The 18815-nt window shown below is 46.9% G+C and overlaps 2 protein-coding genes across 2 annotated transcripts; one reads left to right on the forward strand and one right to left on the reverse strand.

The window, feature by feature from the left end:
- The first annotated feature begins 9476 nt into the window (after positions 1-9476).
- On the forward strand, positions 9477-11959 carry LOC128708849 (probable Dol-P-Man:Man(7)GlcNAc(2)-PP-Dol alpha-1,6-mannosyltransferase). The gene is made up of 6 exons (XM_053803834.1): positions 9477-9602; positions 9683-9815; positions 9906-10605; positions 10677-10817; positions 10888-10992; positions 11050-11959. Exons 1-6 carry the CDS (start codon positions 9477-9479, stop codon positions 11957-11959), a joined length of 2115 nt encoding a protein of 704 aa, XP_053659809.1.
- Positions 11960-13529: 1570 nt separating this feature from the next.
- LOC128712547 (uncharacterized) lies at positions 13530-14269 on the reverse strand. The gene is made up of 2 exons (XM_053807443.1): positions 14056-14269; positions 13530-13945 (listed from the first exon to the last, which is right to left on the reverse strand). Exons 1-2 carry the CDS (start codon positions 14267-14269, stop codon positions 13530-13532), a joined length of 630 nt encoding a protein of 209 aa, XP_053663418.1.
- Positions 14270-18815: the final 4546 nt, after the last annotated feature.

Here is an 18815-nt window from a genome sequence, read left to right on the forward strand (position 1 = left end):
TTCGTGTTGGGGTTCTTAACGTGCAATGCCATCCACCACTACTCTTCAAGGATATGACAGCTTCACTACAAATAAGAGAGTGTCTTATAGTTAGTAATGTTCTGATGACCTTCAGAACTCAGCTAGAACACGGCAGTGAATATGGCGTCCGACCTGAAAAAAAGGAACATTCAGGATATGATAGACCTAGACCACGGGAGGTTGTTGTATCTGCGAAAGAAAGTCGAGTCAATTGTTTTATCCAAGTTAAAATGGTTCCAAGGTGTTCGCTAGTGTTGACAGTTGGTTCCCGACGACTTTTAAAGAACTCGGCCTTCTTTTGCCCAAGAAATGGCTGTCAAAATGTGGCGGAAAATACTTCCAGTACAATATTAGACGCAGTTGCGACAGTGAAATTCGCCAAAAAAATGATCGTTTTTTCGAACTTCTGAACGAATATCTCCGTTGTTGTTTGTCCGAAAGTGTCTTGAGGGTCTTCATTCTTGGGTCTTCATTCTTGGGTCTAATATCACTGCGGTGCCCGTAGTTTGCGATAACACCAGTTGTAAAATTCACCATCGACATTTCTTATCTGCACCAAGTACTAAGTTTGATCTGTAGTCCTTTTCAAGCTAGACGAGACAAACTTCAAACGAGAAACAAAGTCTCAAAGAGTAAAGAATATTACCGACGCCTAACAAGCTGCTGGAACTCGACAGTTTCCGCCAATTGCCAGATAAACGTTATTCATACACCGACAATGTGATCGAAACAGCAAAAGCATGTGAACCGCGTTTGTTTTTGGCGTGCGTGGACTTTGCTCGCAACTGTTGCCCTCGCAACGGCACAACGTGGGCGATTGGTGTCGTACGACCCCCACCGTCACCTGCAATCCGGCAGGAAAACTTTGCTCGAAAACAGCCGACCGAGGCTCCATTTTCAGTGCAGATCAAACGGAAAATTACATTCCACATGCGTCTCTGCGCCACCGTGCCGCCACCTTACTTCCTTCACACCAGCTCATCCGCCGCGATGTTGCTGCTCGTCCTGGTAACTGCGGCACCGGTGTATCTGCGTGCTGCTGCAACTCGATTAGCCGTCGCCTCCCGGGGCCACCCCTGGGGTGTCCGCGGCGGGTAGGCGAAGGGGGAGGGAGGGTGCCACTAAAGCGAGTGGAAAGCCGTTTCGCCGTTCGAGCGGAAAACGCGAATGAAGACGTTATTCGCGGTTCGACGATCGATTTGCGGTTTTTGCTCGCCTTTCTTTCCGCTACTACACGTGACCACCCCCTGTTTCTTTTTCCCTCTACCCCACCGGGAGGGGTTTTTTTTTTGGTGCCTCGGTGAAGGCGAAAATCTCTGTTACCTTACCAACGCTGGCAGGAAAACGCTGCCGGTGGCCAACCGGGAGGGTCTTATACCGTTTTGCGCTTCGGCTCGCCCGAATGATCACCCCCTCCACAAGGAGGTAGGGAGAAGACAGGGGATTGCAGGGGAGGTAACAAAAAAACAAGAGCGAGAAGGAGGGGGGTTGGGTATTTGTATGTCTCTTTTGCAACTGGTTGCAGCTCACGGGGCAGCGCAATTGGATGTGTTTGTAACGCGTCCGTGCTCGCCTTAGCTCGTGCGGCTCATTAACTTCGGATTTTCCACCGCCAGCAACAACAACAACAAAAACCGCCCTTTCGCTGCTTGGCTCGAGTGACTTTCCAGCGGTTCGCAACGCCGCCCTGCCCCTTCTTCCCCTCCCCCCTTTTTTGTGCCAAGACGCGAGAACCGTCTGTCAGGTTGCCGACCCGCAACAGTGTGTGGCCGCGGCCGGGATGCCAAAATATCTTCGCCCGCGGTACCGGGGAACACGATCCTGGGTGCAGGGGTTTTCGCCGAAAGTCACACGCGCAAACAGTCAGGATTCATCCCAGTAAGAGGTCATCCATGCGATCGTTTATAGGTGCCTTGTGATTGGTAACATCTACCTCATATATAAGAAGGGAGTTAAGCTGAAGTACAACAAATGCAGAGGTGATCCGGTGTAGAATAACTCCTAGAAGATCCCACTGTCCCACTCGTAGAAGAGATAGATGGAAACTATCAGAAGGGATTCCGAAACGGACAATCAACCTCTCATCAGATCTTCACCATATAGGAGATCTTGCAGAAGATGGTGGAGCAATAGCTCTACTCATTCCATCTCTTCGTCGACTGCATGCGTTAGCCAGGGCCAAACTTACCAGACTACTACGAATGACAGTGACCAACGTCACATGCCCAGGTGATGGTGGAAGGAAAACAGTCAAGGACCGACCTCAGGTGAGCGCACCTTCAAAGTCGTCCAAAATTTCACCTATCTTGGGTCAAAGGTCAGCATCGACAATAACAATAACACCTCTGAGAGATTGAAACCCTCGAGACCCCTTTATGAGGGTCTTGGCTCCATATGCGCGGGAGACGCTACAATGGGGAGTTATACGAGTTATACGTAGAACACACTAACGTACTATGGACTACTAGGCACCAGTGATCATGGCTTATCATGTCATGAGAATGACACCGGACTACTCCAGCCTGTCAAGCCCTTTTAGAGTCGTTCACATGAATAGAGAAGGTGTGGCAGGCTCTAGATGAAATTGAGATGGATTGATAGCGGGGATAAAAGATTGGCAGACGACGTTGGTTAGACTGAAAGGGAGAATACTACTAGGTGAGATACTAGAATATGACGTTTGACGTTTAAATCTTACAAAATGAACGAAAAGTCGTGATCAATAGTTCGAGATGTCTTCCTCCCAAGAACGTAGAATTGTTTGGGACTCGTTCACAAATAAAAACTCTCACTGAGGATGTCAAAATAAAGGTTGTCAACCTTGGGCTAACATTTTCGTTAAAAAACCGGCTCCAAGCGAACGGAGCGACAAACCCTGCAATAGCGTAGATTTCCCGAAATACGAAAGATTTGCAATGGCCAAATTGGCAAAAAAAAAGCAAACAGTACCGCTGGGTGGGAAGAATGTAAGATAAGGAAGGTGACTGCAGCGCTTTGGGAATTAGTCGCTGCATTGCAATGGTTTCGTGGAGGTTCCCGAATAGCCGCGAGGTGCTTTTTAAGACTTACTTCCTTCGGTGTGTTAGCCCCCTCACGAGACCCCGACAGGCGCTGCATTTTGCGTGCCATTACGGTTATTTTAATCTTGTCTCGACCTCAACGACAAGATCATCAACAGCATCCCGGCGCACACGCCTGCCTCCGCTTGTCCAGATAGTCCTACCGCATAGATCATGCACGGTTCTGCCTCCGTCGGTACGTGCTTCAGGTAGGTTTTCCACACGAACCGCTGGTTAAACGAAGGAAGGTCCGGTGTGCAACAGTGGTGGGGATTCGCGGTGGCAGTACACAACGATCCTGATGACAGTTGATGGTGCGCTGTCAACTTGTTGCAAAAGATAAATATAATATGCCCCATTAGTGCCACCGTTCGAGCGCTCGCGATGGTTTCGATTTCCCCATTCGCGTACGCTGTTTTCCCTCATTTTCTTACGACGCGATGTGATGTGCGGTGTATGTGTGTGTAAAAAAAGGAACAAAATGGAGGGAGAAACACCCCATCAAGCGCTCATCCGCTGAAATTGAGCGGAAACGCACAAAACACTGTAACGGATTGTCCAAACACCGCGTGTCCGTGTCAGTAACTTATCAATCCACCGGTGCGCTGGCCGGTGAAATAATGTTCTACCACAACTATCGGGCGAAGGAGCCGGCCCCGAGGGGGGGTACCCGGCGAAGGAGATAATTAATTCGAGTGCGACACCCCGTGTGTGTTCGAGCACGTCATGGGTGCATAATAATCAAATCATTTCATCCTCCCGCCCCATCGCGGTGCATCGCTGAGAGGAGGCTACCCTCCGTGTGGCAAATGGACGGCCAAATTGGAAACACTCTTCCCGCCGAGTGGGCGGGTGGGTTTGGAGGGAAGAAGATTAGGTGAGACCACCCAATATCGCTTGGGCCCGAAGCTCTGGTGTGCACCTTTTTGGCAAGATCTTTACGGAACGCATCAAAGGAAATTTGTAACAACAACAGAGCGCTTCTAGTGGGGGGGAGCAAAAAAAACACACACACACACACTTTAGCAACCCTTCCATTTTGTGCCCCCGAAATGCTGCAATGGTGGCTATGAAATGCTGCCTTCCAAGTGATATCGTGCGTGAATAACGTGTACCTAGCGAGGCAAAAGTGTCTGTACCTTTGTACCGAACGGTTGCTTCCCCCCCCCTCCCCCCTCCCCCTTCTCCACTGGATTTCATTCCTACACCCTGGGGTTTTTTTTTTTTTACACCGCCGAGGAGACGTCCAGTCGGGCCTAAAACTTCGCTACGTTTCGTTTCAAACGTGGTTACGGTTGGTTTTTTGCGTTTGTGAAGAGTGAAGCATTTTACGCTTCCCTACATAATTTAGCATGCAAAATTGTATCCCACTCACCACCCACACTTCCCTACTTGGGGATGCATAAAACAAGGATATTATTAGTGACGAACTGCACGCGCTGAAATAAAAACACAAAAAAAAAACCCTCGACTCCTTGACGGGCAGCAACACACAAAAAAAAACGCCTGAAAGACGACGTTGCGTTGCCGGTCGTAAAACGTTTGCAGCGGTAAGTGTAACGGGCAGGTGTTACAACAACAAAACGAGCCGCATTAAGGGGTGTTTTGTGCACGTTTTGTCAAGTAATATAAGCTTTATTGTCGGCAAAAAAGACAGCACGACCATTACTTTGGTGCAATGAGCGACATTTTGCTGTGCGGGTTGCATACTTGACGGGGCATCTTTTCACAAAACGACCATAAAGTATGCAATTCACAAAGCAAAACAACAATTTATGACCAAATTTCGTCCACAGCATTCGTTAAGAGTGTGCCTTTTTTAAAAACAAGGCCTTGGAAAGGTGTTTTGTGCACTTTTGTGCGGCTTAAATATTACGACCTTACTGTTCCCTTTTTATCCTATTAGCAACCTGAGTGCAAAATGGCGCCTTCTTTTTCCGGGGGCGCCTTTGAGTTGTGATAGTAGTGATGGGTAAAAGGTTCACCATCACAAAAACAACGCAAAAAAAAGTTGATGTTACTTCACAGATGTATGGGCAATTGAAATAGTCTAGATGGAAGTAGACCAGAGTAGGCTGGAGGGAGCCTTAACAGTCAGAGTAGCTCGGAGCAATGCGGAGTCGATTTCCGAATTGTCGAATCCGAGTTCTCAGCGTCGTTGTTCGGAGTAGGAGTAGATTTCTTAGAGTCGTTTCTAGCTAGCCAATGTCGAACACGGAATGGATTCGGAGTCGTGGAGTAGGAGTTTCCAGCATTGGAGTCGGAGTCGATTCCGCAATTGTTTTGAAGTCGAATCGAAGTTTCCCGCATCGGATTTGGAATTGAAGTCGAGTCCGATTATCCAATGTAGAAGTCGGAGTCGACTCCACCATTTTCTTGAAGTCTTATCTGAGCTTCCAGCATTGGAGTCGGAGTCGATTCCACAATGTTCCTGAAGGCGAATCGAAGTTTCCTACGTCGGTGTTGAAGTTGATTTCTTGGAGCCGTGTCCGGCTAGCCAATGTCGAACTCGGAGTCGATTCCACAATTCTTTTGGAGTCGATTCGGAGTTTTTAGCTTTGAAGTTGGAGTTGATTTCTGGGAGTCGTATCTGGTTCGACAATGATGAAGTCGGAGTTGACTCCATAAGTTTCTTGGAGTCGAATCTGTCGAATTCCATTTTTGGAGTCGGAATCAAATCGGCAATTTTCTTGAAGTTGAATCCAAGTTTCTATTGTCAGAAATGGAGTTGATCTCCGAGAACCGCATCCAGTTAGCCAATGGCGAAGGCGGAAGTAAATTTCCCAATTTTCTCGGAGTTAAATTCAATTTGCAAAGCGTTCGAGTTGGAGTCGGTTCAGGCATCTTCTTGGCCCTCTCCGGAATTCCCACCACCAGTGTGCAGGGATGCGAACTTCCATCATAACCATAACCGGAAGTGCAAATAGGAGGAGAGCACAATTCTTCTCACGGCCACCAACGACAACGGGCGAAGTTGCTGCGGATGTACGTGGAGCTTATTTTTCTTTCCTAAACAATCCGTTCTCTTTCCGCCTACCACAACCCAACCAACACATACGCTCGGTTATTGGAACAGCTTGAAAAGCGACGGAAAAGCAGCAACAACAAAAATGTTGGAAACGATTTTGCGCCCGGAAAAATCACTGAAACTTTACTTCGCTCCTTCTCCTGGGAAACCCGTTGTCCTGTTCCCCTCCCCCGGGCCTGGTGGGAGATGGGCAGATACTAACGAGCGGTAAAAAGGGTGATGAGCGGTAAAAAGATGGAAGTCCTCTGCTTTGGGAGAACATTCTCGTGAAGCAACAACAAAAAAGGGGGTTGGCAGGGAACTCAAACGAAATCAAACGCAATTTCACCGGTGGTGTGGTGCGGTACGAAAGAAAAAAGCAAGTGGAAGAAAATGTCGAAGCACACCAAGCCATACACACACACACATGCGTAAGGGGGTGGTGATGTGCCCGTTCGGTTGTCGTACACGCACGCACGCACGTGTCAATTTGCAGGCATGAAAGGATGCACTGCCGCACCCTTGCCTTGCCCCCCCTATCTTCCCCCTTTTTTTTTTGAGCCATAATTTAACACCGGTTTCTTAAAGGGCTACTCGCACCATCAAACGCTCGGGAAAAACGGAAAGCGAAAGCGTTTTGTAGCGCAGCTGAAAAAGATTATGTCCTCTCCAGTGATCATTACGCTTGACTGCCATCGACGGGCCCGTATGTGTGTGTGCTTAGATGTATTACCTCATACTTAGTGTAACTGGCGAATTTGGGTGGGGGGAGGAGGGGAGAGAAGGGGGAAAGTGGCAGAGAATTTTCCTTGTGTGGAAATGAAATATCCTTACCTTAGACTCCAACAGGAATAGTCGACGATGACAGCAAGAGACAGTAAGAAATGTGATGTGGAAATGGTAAGAAACAGTTTTATAGCACCCTACCCCCCACCACCCCTCGCATACGCATCATCATTCCAAAGGAAGAAAATGGGAAAATCCGGCATCGCAAGCAGTCTCTGGGATGTGGTTGCTGATAAAAAATGAGTTACAACGAGGGTGACATTTTCTCTTCCTTTACGGCACCCCCCCTGGAGAAGGGGGAGGGGGTGTTGGGGTGGAAAAATTTTATTATACTACCTCGTCCTTTCCCTTTCTTCTCCCATCGCTCATTTTCCAATCCACCACAGGAAAGGACACACACTGAACGATACGATTGTGCTTCAGCGTTTGCCCCTAAGGTTGTCTGAGGCGGAAAGTTTAAAAGAAGATGACGTTTTTTCCCGTTGGGTAGCCTGTGTTTTCTTTCGTTCGGCAACAAATCAGCCCTGTGGAACGACCGTGCGTACCATTTTCGGTTTTTGTCCAACCATCCATGTGGAAGAGAATGAATTTGTCAAACTTTAAGATAACCTTGACAAAAGTCGGGATATCGTTAGGGCTAGGGGACGAGAGAGCGAAAAAAGGCATCTTTGATTGAAGATTGTTTCATTTCCCGCCACTCCACTGCACACCCACGTGGCAGGTGCGTTGTGCACGATCGGCACCCGACCAGTATAGAACAGGAAATTACAGTTCCGCCGGCACCAGTCAACCCTCGCGTTGGAATTCCGCATCCCTCACCATGTGTATCGCCGTTATTTTTTTTTCTCTATCACGCTTTTCCTACCCATTTCCGGTGTCAACTCGCACACGCGCGCGCTCGCCCGGAAGTATTAGAAAATTTGAATTTTTCAATTACCGCTGTACGATGCGCTTTTTTATCCGGCGTGTGATTGAGTGACCAGAGCCAGAAGGACCCCGCCCTAGATGGGGAGGGAAGCGGTGTTGGAGGTGAGCGGGTGGAGGAGGTACCGTTTCCGGGAGGCGACCGTGCACAACCTTCGCAGCGGATGCGAATCTAAGCTGCGCTCGCTGGTAATAATTCATTACGCCACCCGGAGGAGGGCCTTCATGTCGCTGGTGCATTCAGCCACAAATGCAGTCGCTTTTAAATTACATTCCTTTCTCGTTGTTGTGTGTTTCCTGGCGCATATGACAGCGCGAACATCGTGGACATGAGTTATTATCTACGTGCCGAACAGTGTAAATCGACGGGTCGATGAAGATGCGATGAGTGTACCAGGCTGGAATGTGAATTCCCAGTTAAGAGACAAAACTAGAGGTGATCCAAATGTTCCGGATAGTTATGAAACTATTTCTCACAGATTTTATGTTTGGAACATAAAAGAGCATGAAAGGGAAAAAGACATGTTCGATTCTATTTGAATTCTTACCAAAGCGATCGTTTTGTTATAGCAAACTATTGAGAGTTGCTATAAACTTCATTATCATCCAAGTTGTGTGCCAACCCTGCATCCAAGCGGGAAGTATAATCTCGAGCAATTTTCAAGTTAATTATCCAACAAAATAAGCGTAGCATAAAAAAACGTCCGTTTTGTGAACTCTAACAAACATGAAAGCTAATACAAAAAAAAAATATTTCAATTTTTAAAAATCTTGTGTAAATATATTCAACCACTGTTCGACCGATATGAACATAAACAAAACGAGGCAAAACGTCATCTCTGTCGACGCCATCAGCTGCTGGCGCTGACGTTTCCTGTTTGACATCTGGTCCGGCGAGGAAAATCAACCGGTCCGGTATTTTTGTTGTTTTGGTGTTTATTTTGAGCTCAGTTAGAAGAATTTTGTCCCATTTTGCACGCACAACCCGCCAGGTTCCCACTACTGCAAAGGTAAGGTGTACGTTGTGTACCATTTTATTATTATTTCCAACGACTTGGAATTGAATATTTTCCACTGCACCAATCGTTAGTTGCGCGCGTTTAATTGGATTTGCGTTTGGGAATACTTTTCTGTTATTCTTCCAGCGCAACTCCCCGCGTATCGCGTGCCACATCAACCAATCAACTTCTTTTTATGCAATCGGTGTAATGCAACTAGTTTGTTGCCGAAAGCAAAGACACAACGTTCGTCACCAAAAACAACAACCAAATCGCCCCGAAAAGGATTCATAGCTATGACGTGTTTTGGCTAAATAATGTGAGTTATGTTTTTTTCCCTTTTCCATCCAATCGTCATCTGGCCGCAACCGTACGGCCAAAGGCGGTCAAGCCCCATGCGTTTATGCGCCTGTCGCAGTTTATTTTAGACGTGTTCTGCTAGTAAAAATAGCTTCGCTACGACACATTTGAACGCTTGTCACCGTACGGGAGCATCAGCAGTAGCAGCCGATCAATACAAATACACACAGTAGCCAACAAAGTGAGAACGCAACGGGAGGAAAAAAACGTTTCCGTGACGAAAAAGGATTGTATCCTGGACGGGTAGCTTAACAACCGATCGGTTCCAACCAACGGTGCGTTCTATGTCCGTGTCCAGGTAGCAGCAACACCGTGGGGACGATGTCGTTGCTGGTGTTTCTGATTGCAGCGGCCCATTGCGTGTACACACCATTCACGAAGGTTGAGGAAAGCTTCAACCTGCAGGCAATCCACGATCTACTCTACCACCGGACGAATCTTACCGAGGTGAGTACGCAGGATTATGAAGGGAAAATGTTGACGGCGCTGACGTCTAATATCTGAAACCAATGTGATTTCAATTGCAGTACGATCATCATGAGTTTCCGGGCGTGGTGCCACGCACCTTTCTGGCACCGATGTTCATCACGTTCCTGGTGACGCCAATCGCAACGCTGCTCGAAATGTTCGAGATCAACAAGTTTTGGATGCAATATGCAGGTATTTCCTTTGGATGTGTTTCTTTTCTACAGTTGAATTATAATAACCCTCACAAAATAACCGACTTACTCTCTTTTATCTTAATTATAGTTCGATTTACTCTTGCCGCCACGGTCGTGTTTGCTTGGAACCGGTTAAAGGTGACGATTCTTCACAAGTTTGGCGTTACGGTCGGTGTTTGGTTCATGCTGATCACCGCCACCCAGTTCCATTTCATGTTCTACATGAGCCGGCCCTTACCTAACATAATGGCCCTACCGCTCGTGCTGCTCGCGATCGACTTTTGGTTAAACCGGTGCGTCAAACGCTTCATCTGCTGTTCCGGTGCTGCGATCATAATTTTTCGCGCCGAACTTGCGATGTTGCTTGGGCTGTACTTGCTGTACGATATCTACTACAAGCGGATCTCATTGCCAGTGTTCCTGCGTACTGCCATACCGGCCGGTGTGTTTCTAATCGCACTTACCATCACCGTCGACAGTTTCTTCTGGCGTCGGTTACTGTGGCCTGAAGCGGAAGTGTTCTGGTTTAACACCATCCAGAACAAAAGCTCCGAATGGGGCACATCGCCCTTCCTGTGGTACGTGTATTCTGCGCTGCCCCGTGCGATGGGCCTTTCGATCGTGTTTGTACCGTTGGGGTTGTATCTGGAGACACGCATCCGGTCACTGGTGGTACCTGCTGTGGTGTTTGTACTTCTGTTTTCTTGCCTGCCGCACAAGGAGCTCAGGTTCATCATCTACGTGTTTCCACTGTTTAATGTGGCTGCCGCCTGTGCGTGTAATCGGCTGTAAGATCTACTCACCTTGGCATACAACGATAAAGTATTAAACAATTGCTCACCCCCGTTATCTATTCTAGGTGGCTTAATCGACAGAAGAGTTTGTGGAACAAATTCCTTTCGTTTGTATGTATCGGCCATCTGTTCGGAAACACACTGCTCACGATGTTTCTGCTACTGGTGGCCGGTACTAACTATCCCGGCGGTGTAGCCATCTCCAGGTAATGGCTTTTCGGTGATGTCTTCTCATTTATGTATTATACTAAAACAAAGTTTCTTTTTCACTTTCAGATTCCATCGCCTAGCAGCCGGAGAAATGAACGTATCCGTCCACATCGATAATCTCTCCGCCCAAAGTGGCGTTTCGCGGTTCGCTCAAATTAATCCCGACTGGACGTACGTTTTCGTGTTTCGTGATTCCGTCTGTCTTTAAATTAATGCTTTTCCGTACAGTTACAGCAAACTGGAGAACCTCCGACCAGACGACGAAATGTTGCACCGGTTTGATTATCTGCTAACGGAGGCACAGGACAAGTATTCCGACAAGATGCGCGTCCTGTCGCAGACGCATGAAATCGTCGAGTTTGTCGAGTGTTTTAGCAGCATCGGGTTGCAGTACCGGTCGGTGCTGCCGGTAAAAATTAAAACCAAACCGTGCATCTTTATTATGCGCCGCCGGTATGATCTCGCAAGCGATCGGTTACGGTGGTCGTCCATGTTGGAAGGTGGCTTGGATGGTATATCGAACGACGAACCCACCGTGCCTCGTACCGAACAGGATGACGAAGACGAGGATGAGGAGGAAGAAGCGAATGAAGAGGCAGACGAGGAAGAAGAGGAGCATGTTGAAACTAACGACGAAGAACAAACAGTGCCAGTCGATGATGAAGCTAAGGACAACATTGTAGAAACGGTGGACGAAGAAAAGCGACCGGAAAGACGGAAACGAAGCCTCTTCAAAAACGCAGCTTTTCGGACTAATTCCAAACGATCTGGCCTTTTACCGCTACCGAAGCTTCGGTCTATTAATGGGAAGGAGGTTACCGACCGCTCGGACAACAGCAATCAACCGAGCGCAGCAATAGACGACGAAGAGGATGAAGCGGACGATGAGGCGCTAAAGTCAGCGGAACGAATCAAACATTCTGCTTCCCATCAACAACAGAGTACATCCAACGGTCGGTTGAAGGACGCGCGTAAGCTCATAAAGGAGGAAAGGATGCGTAGGATGGCAAGCAAGCTAACGAAGGCGAGTTTCAGCGAGGTGTGCAATCTGGACCGGATGTCGATGAAGGAGTGCCTCAAAAAGTTGATCGACGACAGTGGCACACTAGCGGACGAACTGGATGACGAGGAGGATTAGTGCGCGCAACGCGAATCTGCTATCTACAGGAGGAAAGAAGCAGCCCGCCGCACAGTAGTTTGTACACCTCTGTGGTGTGAATGCGCGTGTTTCGAACGAAGAAAAACAATGAAACAAACACTTTATTTTATTTTGTTTTGTTTTAGCAAATATTAAAAATATTTAAATTTACCAGGGTTACTAGTTCGGTTGGACTATAGCTGCTGGGGTTGGTTGACCAGAGATACGATTTGTGTATTTGTATATAGACTATATAGAAATACAAGCCAGCCGTGTGTTGTGCCGTCGCGGAGCAAAATCGGAATCCGCATCAATCAAACCCCGCCTCACCGTCTTCATTCACTACAACCAAAGCTAGCAAAATGGCATCCTTCTATACACTGGTTCTGCTGCTGCTCGCTACCGTAAAAGGTACTATCGTTAACACGTTTAAAATATCTTCGTGATAAAAAAAAACATTCTGTTGTGGTGCTAACCGGTTGTGGGTGCATCTTCGCGTGAATGTTTCATCTTATTGCAAGAGTTTATTTTATTTTTTTCAAACAAACTCATCACCCTGTAAAGAAGATGCACCCCCTTTGATTTTGGTGCCTAGTATGCCTCGTAACTGCACCGGATGTGATAAAATTGTATTGTTCAGAAATTATCTAACAAGGGTGTTCGAATTCAAAGTGGCAAAGATGGAACCATTACAGGGGTTTTCCAGTCAATCTACTAAATCTTCGGAGATGCCAGTACCCTGAAGTATTAATATCAAGTCCCAGATCAATAATGTTAGGAAGTAGCGAATCATTATCATGTATGATATCTTAAAACACTTGCTCTAAAAACGGACCAAGACGAATGTTTGATACTGAACACAAATTTGTCCCTCCCGGAGTTCCGTAACTCCCACTATCTAGAACGTTTGCAAGATGAAATCAATTATGAAAGACTTTCCGTTCAGAGAGCCTCTTTAGTTCAGTTTCAATGAAGTACAGATATGGTCCCAACTTAGTCACATGAGCTCGAAACTACCGTAACAGCGGAAAGATGCTGTTTTGATTACAAAATAGCACCAAAGTAATAGATGGAATAGTTAGGTGAAGGAGGCGGGATATAACCGTATTATATTTGGTTAGAGTACACACGTTAATCGTTTAGGCCACAAAGTTACTAACTCCCATACCATTTTCCCCTACCGGAAACCCCAGACACGGTTCTGACGGCGCAGTAGCAATTTTAGTGATCTCGTAATCGCGACACTCTCCGCTCTAATTCGTTGGGCAGCCGCGTGAAAATCCGTGCCCAGGATCAGGGGAACTAACCCCACTTTCTGCTGATCAATATTCAATCTACCACACGCTTTTAATTCCTTCCTGCGGTGCCATTCTAGCGGTGTTGGGCAATTCGTGGTGGTGCATTAAAATCGTATCGTAAACGTGTGCGCAATTCCTGTATATGGTGTACAGTGGTGTGTGTGTTTATAAGGGGCGTTCTAATCCTGTATACTTTCCGGGTGCACAAAGCCGTGCAGGTTATTCATTTGTGTGTTTTGTTTTGGTTGGGTGAAAGGTATTCTTCCTTCACCTCACTGTTGCTCCGTTTCGTCCGCATCGAGCTGGATGGTGGTGTGGTTGGAGTACAGCTCGTAGTTACCGCTCTGCTCATAATCATCACTACCATCGTCCTCGTCCGTATTTAGCCGGGGACCGTCACTAACCGAACCCTGCTGCTCCGATTGCACCTGGTAAGCCAGCTGACCGACGGTTCCGTGCTTTCGGGGCCACTTCTCCGGATGCCGCTGCCGCAACTGTTGCTGCTGCTGATGGTACAGCTCAATCAGCCTGGTCAGGTTGGTCGACTCCGTGATCTGCACCTCCTTCCTAATCTTAACGACCCGATCCTGCACCAGATGCTGGTAGAAGCTGTGGAAAAAGCGGTTCGCTGGCACCTCGCTACGATTCGCCAACCGTATTGCCAAGTGATCCGGTATGATAAGGGTATCTGCGGAGGAATGGAACAGAAACAGGCAAAACAAAACCGAAAAAAAGGTTAATTCGCTTCGTCACCCAAATGATGCGTCGCTCCCCCGTCCCACGAAACGCGCCACCAACCGATCGTTTGCGTTTTCTGCTGCATCGGGTTTGTGCTCGGATCCCAGAAGAAGATGTAGTACAGCGACAGCATGATGGCGACAAGCGATACGCACAGCACGTACGCCGCTACCGTAAGGATGCGTATCGCCTTCTGGTTCTGCTTCGCCTCGTACAGTCGATCCTTCGAGTCTTCGCCCGCGAGCTTAATTTTCTCTTCCGCCGTGTAGCTCATGGTGAGTATTAGCTTTCCCGTCTATCGCATCGGGCTGTGGTAGGAAATATGTTCCAACAAATCTGATTGTTTTTTTTTTTTGTTTGTTATACTTTTAGGTCTTTAAACACGCAAACCGCAATGTTACTTGCTTTCCACTGCATCCGGTGTACGGGAAGATAAATGAGCGCGTGTGGACTATGTTTAAAATCGTTTCGAGCTGGCCGTAGCGCTGAACAAATGAATTCCCGCCATATAGGTCTAAGATTTCCATACGTGACAGCAAATGTAAACACATTAAACTGTGTACCCGTGCCCCCCCTTCTACACAAGGCAGAGTGCTGTGCTATTTTCCAATTGCGTATACTCCCAACGCTACGAGAGCTATTTTACAACCCCCTTTGAGGTGCTTCGAAAGGCATTTTTCACTCATTTCCAGCTAGCCAAATTTGAAACAATAATACTGAACGAAATATTTTTTACACCATGAGAGAGATGCCGTTTTGCTAAATTCACTCTCCGTTGCTTTAAAATAACTTTTGAATGCTGCGAAAATTCAATTCGCAAAGCAAACATTCATTACATCACAACAGTTACCATCACTTACATACTCGTCTGTTCCCTTCGTACCGCGCAGGAAGCTTGCTCCGCGTTCCGTGCGTTTAATTACGTACGGCGCGCGTGGAAATAGTTATTGATTTTTTTCCCCAAACCATCGAATCAGCGCGGTCGCTGATGGAAATAAAAATGGAAAATTAGCTAAAGGTCCTCCGCACACACACACACATATACATCGCCAATAATTGCGTGGATGCTGATGGAAGGCAATGTTGTTTGTTTGCGTGGGGTTTTTTTTTTTTGTTGTATTTCGTCCTCACGCTTGCCCTAGATTTTGTCCTTGCTGCGAGATAAGTGTGTTATCTTCCAAGTGGCTGTTGTTATCTCCCTCTCTCTCTCTCTCGCACTCTTGTAATGGAGCTCTTAATAGAAGAAAATTGATAGATAACGTTGATTTGCTACCGTTCCATAAATGGATTACAATGATTAAGAACACACGCACAGTGCACATTTAGACAGGACCACCAACACACACGTCCTTCAATATGCCGTAGGTCAGTGAGCTGAACGTAAAAGCAACGTCATTAGGGATATGCACCCTTTCCCTGCAGTAGCACCGGAATTAGGTTAAGCATACCGCAACAAACTTTATAGCCGCGATGAGAGGAAGCTAATTATTTTCCACATGCGTTTTTTTTTTTTTTTTGCTGTCTGCGTTTGTGCCATCACTTGCAGTCCACCAATTGCCGCGAACAGATTTTATTAGCACTCACTCATATGCCTTCACCGAGCGGGGGTTGGAATTGCGCGCTGGAATTTATGGTTCGAGGAATGAATCTTCCCGCATCGAGACGTACGGGCGCACGCTTTGAACTCGAAGCGGGAAATGCATTTGGCGCTGCCCTCGCCGAAGAACGATTTACGAGCTCGACCCTTTATAGACAATATTGTGGGTGAAAACAAACACAATCACACACACAGGAGGCACGTACCCCCCGACACCCAGTCGATGCAGTGGAACTGTAAGCGGTCACGATACTGCTTCTATCTGTTTTATGTTTGTTCCTAATGGTAATAAATTTACATTTTACGTTTTTGCGCTTCGGGGCCGTATAAAGAGCATATGGTTTTGCCCACAACCTTCCTCCTGCCTTTTATTGGAGCGGCCGGGAACTAGTCGTGTATACTTTGTTTTTTTTTCCACCCGTGTCCCCGATCGGACACCGTTGTTTGACGGGGTTTTGGTTGATGGACGAAACGGAAAACGTTGCGTGAAGTGGATCATCCGCGTCCGGTGCACACGTTTTACATCCTCGGTGGATGTTGCGTTTACTGCATCGCCACTTGATGGTAACACCACTAAGCAGCAACAAAAGAAAACGAAAATACCGCCAACCAGTGTCCTGCAGCAGCCACTACATCGACCTCCACGCCTCGCGCGTTATTAGCCGTTGGGAAATACACGGGAAATTGCTCCGCATGCGAAATAAAAAAAAACACACCCCTCCCCACAACAGTCAACAACCGACGGCTCGGGGTTTGTACTTTGTTCTAGTCGCTGTCAAAAAACGCTGTCCCCCTATAGCTCAACTGGCCCAAACATTCCCTCCCAGGTTGCACACTAGTACAAGTACGGAAAATATGCTCCAGATTTTCCACAACGAGGTGAACCGGTTACTCTCTCTCTCTCTCCTTTCTCGTGCGCTCTCTCCAAACAAAGAAACGGAAGGTAGAAACTCCCGCAATCAATGCACATTGTGTGGAAAATGGAGTTTTTCCTTTGTATCATCGTGTATGCTGCGAGAGGGAACGAGAGAGTTTGGTACGTTATCCCTGAATGTCTAGCACTTGGAGAATATTCAAAGGTTATCAAGGAGAATATTCTGTTTTTTGTTGTTATGCTTTGTTGATGAATTACCGCAGCGGATAAGCGAATTTGGATTCTAGACGATAGAGTTTTATTACCAATAAGTTTTAAGATTACAAGTTTTCATCAGAATCATCTCTGTGTAGGAAGATCTTAGTGTCTCAGTTCTACTTTTTATTCCTTACTTTGACCAAGAAATTTGTTACTTCTAAGCTGTTAAAGAATTATTATTGAAGAATTCCTAGACACTCTAGTGACAAGATCACTCCCAATCAATTCTAAATAAGAGTCTTTAGGCATCTTTTGACTCCGGTTGCAACCAAGGCTAGCCAATATGGAAGACTTTTTATTGGAGAATTCCTTGACAATCTACAAGATCACACCAAATCCAATTTAAGTAAGAGTCTTATGGCATCTTTTGACTGTAGTTGCAACCATGTGTAGCCAATATGAAAGACTTTTTATTGCAGAATTCCTAGACACTCTAGTAACAAGACCACTCCATATCAAATCAAAATAAGAGTCTTGTGTCACCTTTTGGATCTGGTTCCCAACCAAATGTAGCCAATATAAACATAGACACTTGATTTGGGCCATTATACCCCAAGATCTCTTCTCCCTTGTCCGAATCTGTACGATCAAGTGCTGCGCATCGCATAACTTGATGATGTCATTACTTTTAATTGCTCTGTAGTAGACAGTGAGTGGCATTATATTTGTACCGCGTGTTCTGTCAAACGATAACCTCGAAACAAGGCTTTCTATTGAAAAGTTCACAAAAAAAGCACTGTAAACAATACATTTTTAGAAGGTTCAGTAAAGAAAAGGTATTTTAACAGCGAGGACACTCGCTTGCCTTTTACAGCACCGGCATGCGTTGAGGTGGGAATCTCGCCTGGTAATAAAGCTAGATCGATCTCAATCGTTGTTTGCTAACCAATTTGAAAGACAATCTACGTAATGGAATACCGTAGGGGGTATTGGACGGATATATTTAAACGTAATGTCCTGTGCTCGACGCACTGGTAACTACATCAGAGCCATGTTTTATGTAACGTGGACACCGTTAATCCTATTATCGGCAACGGTATCGGAAGTACCAGTTTGAAGACCTTGTCCAATGACCGTTGAAGCGTTGCATAATTCCCCGGTTTTCCCCGCGAAAGCGACCCAAAAGAGCAAACTCACCTTAAAACTAACTAACTGCAATTACATTTGGATGGATTGATTGTTGCTTGTTGCGCACCGCACCGGAAGGTATCCGCTAGTCGCCCTGATCGCACCCCGTTAACCGCTCGGGGCTGTCATCTTCGTACGGTTCAATTTTCGGGTTCCAGAAGAAGATATAGTACAGCGATAGGAGCAGCGCAGCAAACGACACCGTGAACAGATAGATGCACACCACGATCACCCGGACCCATTTGGGATCTTCCTTCTTCTTGGAAAACACACCACCGTCGGCCGTTTCGGCGTCCCGTGCGTACAGCGGCTCGGCCGCCTTATTGTCACCATTGTCCATCATTGCGAATACTTCTTCTGCTACTAACCACTGCTGCCGCCGGTGCTGCTGGGTAGATGTGTGCCCTGGTGGACAGCTTTCACTATACTAAGCTTGTCCGCGGTGTGCGGATCGTCAGCTACTAGCCGCCTGCGTGAGACCGGTGTGTGAGTGTTTCGGACGTTCAGGCACGTTTCTTGCCAAACTCCCTAGTGAAAGTGATGGTTCTGAGCGTCTGAGCGACCGTTACGCCACCGTGTCGCGCTAAAAGTGTCGTAATGCCCCTCAGCAGTGCACATGTCTGTGTGTATTCATTTGTTCTTATGCGGTGTCTTGGGTATCCTTTGGCCTTTTTTTCTACCCATCGTCGATCAATTATGGGACGTTTTTGGCAAAGGCTGCACAGGCACGGCGGAGTAAACGAGCCCGTCCGGCGTTTTGTGGTTATGGATTTAATCGGCTTTAAGCGTTACGCCATACCGATAGGAAATTGACGACAGGTAAGGGGCAAACTGCCAATACTTCACACAGCGAGGTGTAAGATTTAAACCTGCTCGAAGGCAAACGTGCGTCATACCGGTTGGCATTGGCAGCACATTCCGGCGCATGGCCGGAATTTCCTTTATTGGTTTAAATAAAGCGTA

The sequence above is a fragment of the Anopheles marshallii genome, chromosome X, assembly GCF_943734725.1.
Source record: "Anopheles marshallii chromosome X, idAnoMarsDA_429_01, whole genome shotgun sequence".
NCBI classification, from domain to species: Eukaryota; Metazoa; Arthropoda; class Insecta; order Diptera; family Culicidae; genus Anopheles; species Anopheles marshallii.

Excerpts from the sequence above, each read along its gene's own strand:
- LOC128712547 (XM_053807443.1), bottom strand. The coding sequence starts at position 14,269 with ATGAGCTACACGGCGGAAGAGAAAATTAAGCTCGCGGGCGAAGACTCG. Across the intron at positions 13,946-14,055 it reads GCAGAAAACGCAAACGATCG|ATACCCTTATCATACCGGAT; the intron begins GTTGGTGGCGCG and ends ATTCCTCCGCAG.
- LOC128708849 (XM_053803834.1), top strand. The coding sequence starts at position 9,477 with ATGTCGTTGCTGGTGTTTCTGATTGCAGCGGCCCATTGCGTGTACACA. Across the intron at positions 9,816-9,905 it reads GTTTTGGATGCAATATGCAG|TTCGATTTACTCTTGCCGCC; the intron begins GTATTTCCTTTG and ends TCTTAATTATAG. Across the intron at positions 10,606-10,676 it reads GCCTGTGCGTGTAATCGGCT|GTGGCTTAATCGACAGAAGA; the intron begins GTAAGATCTACT and ends TATCTATTCTAG.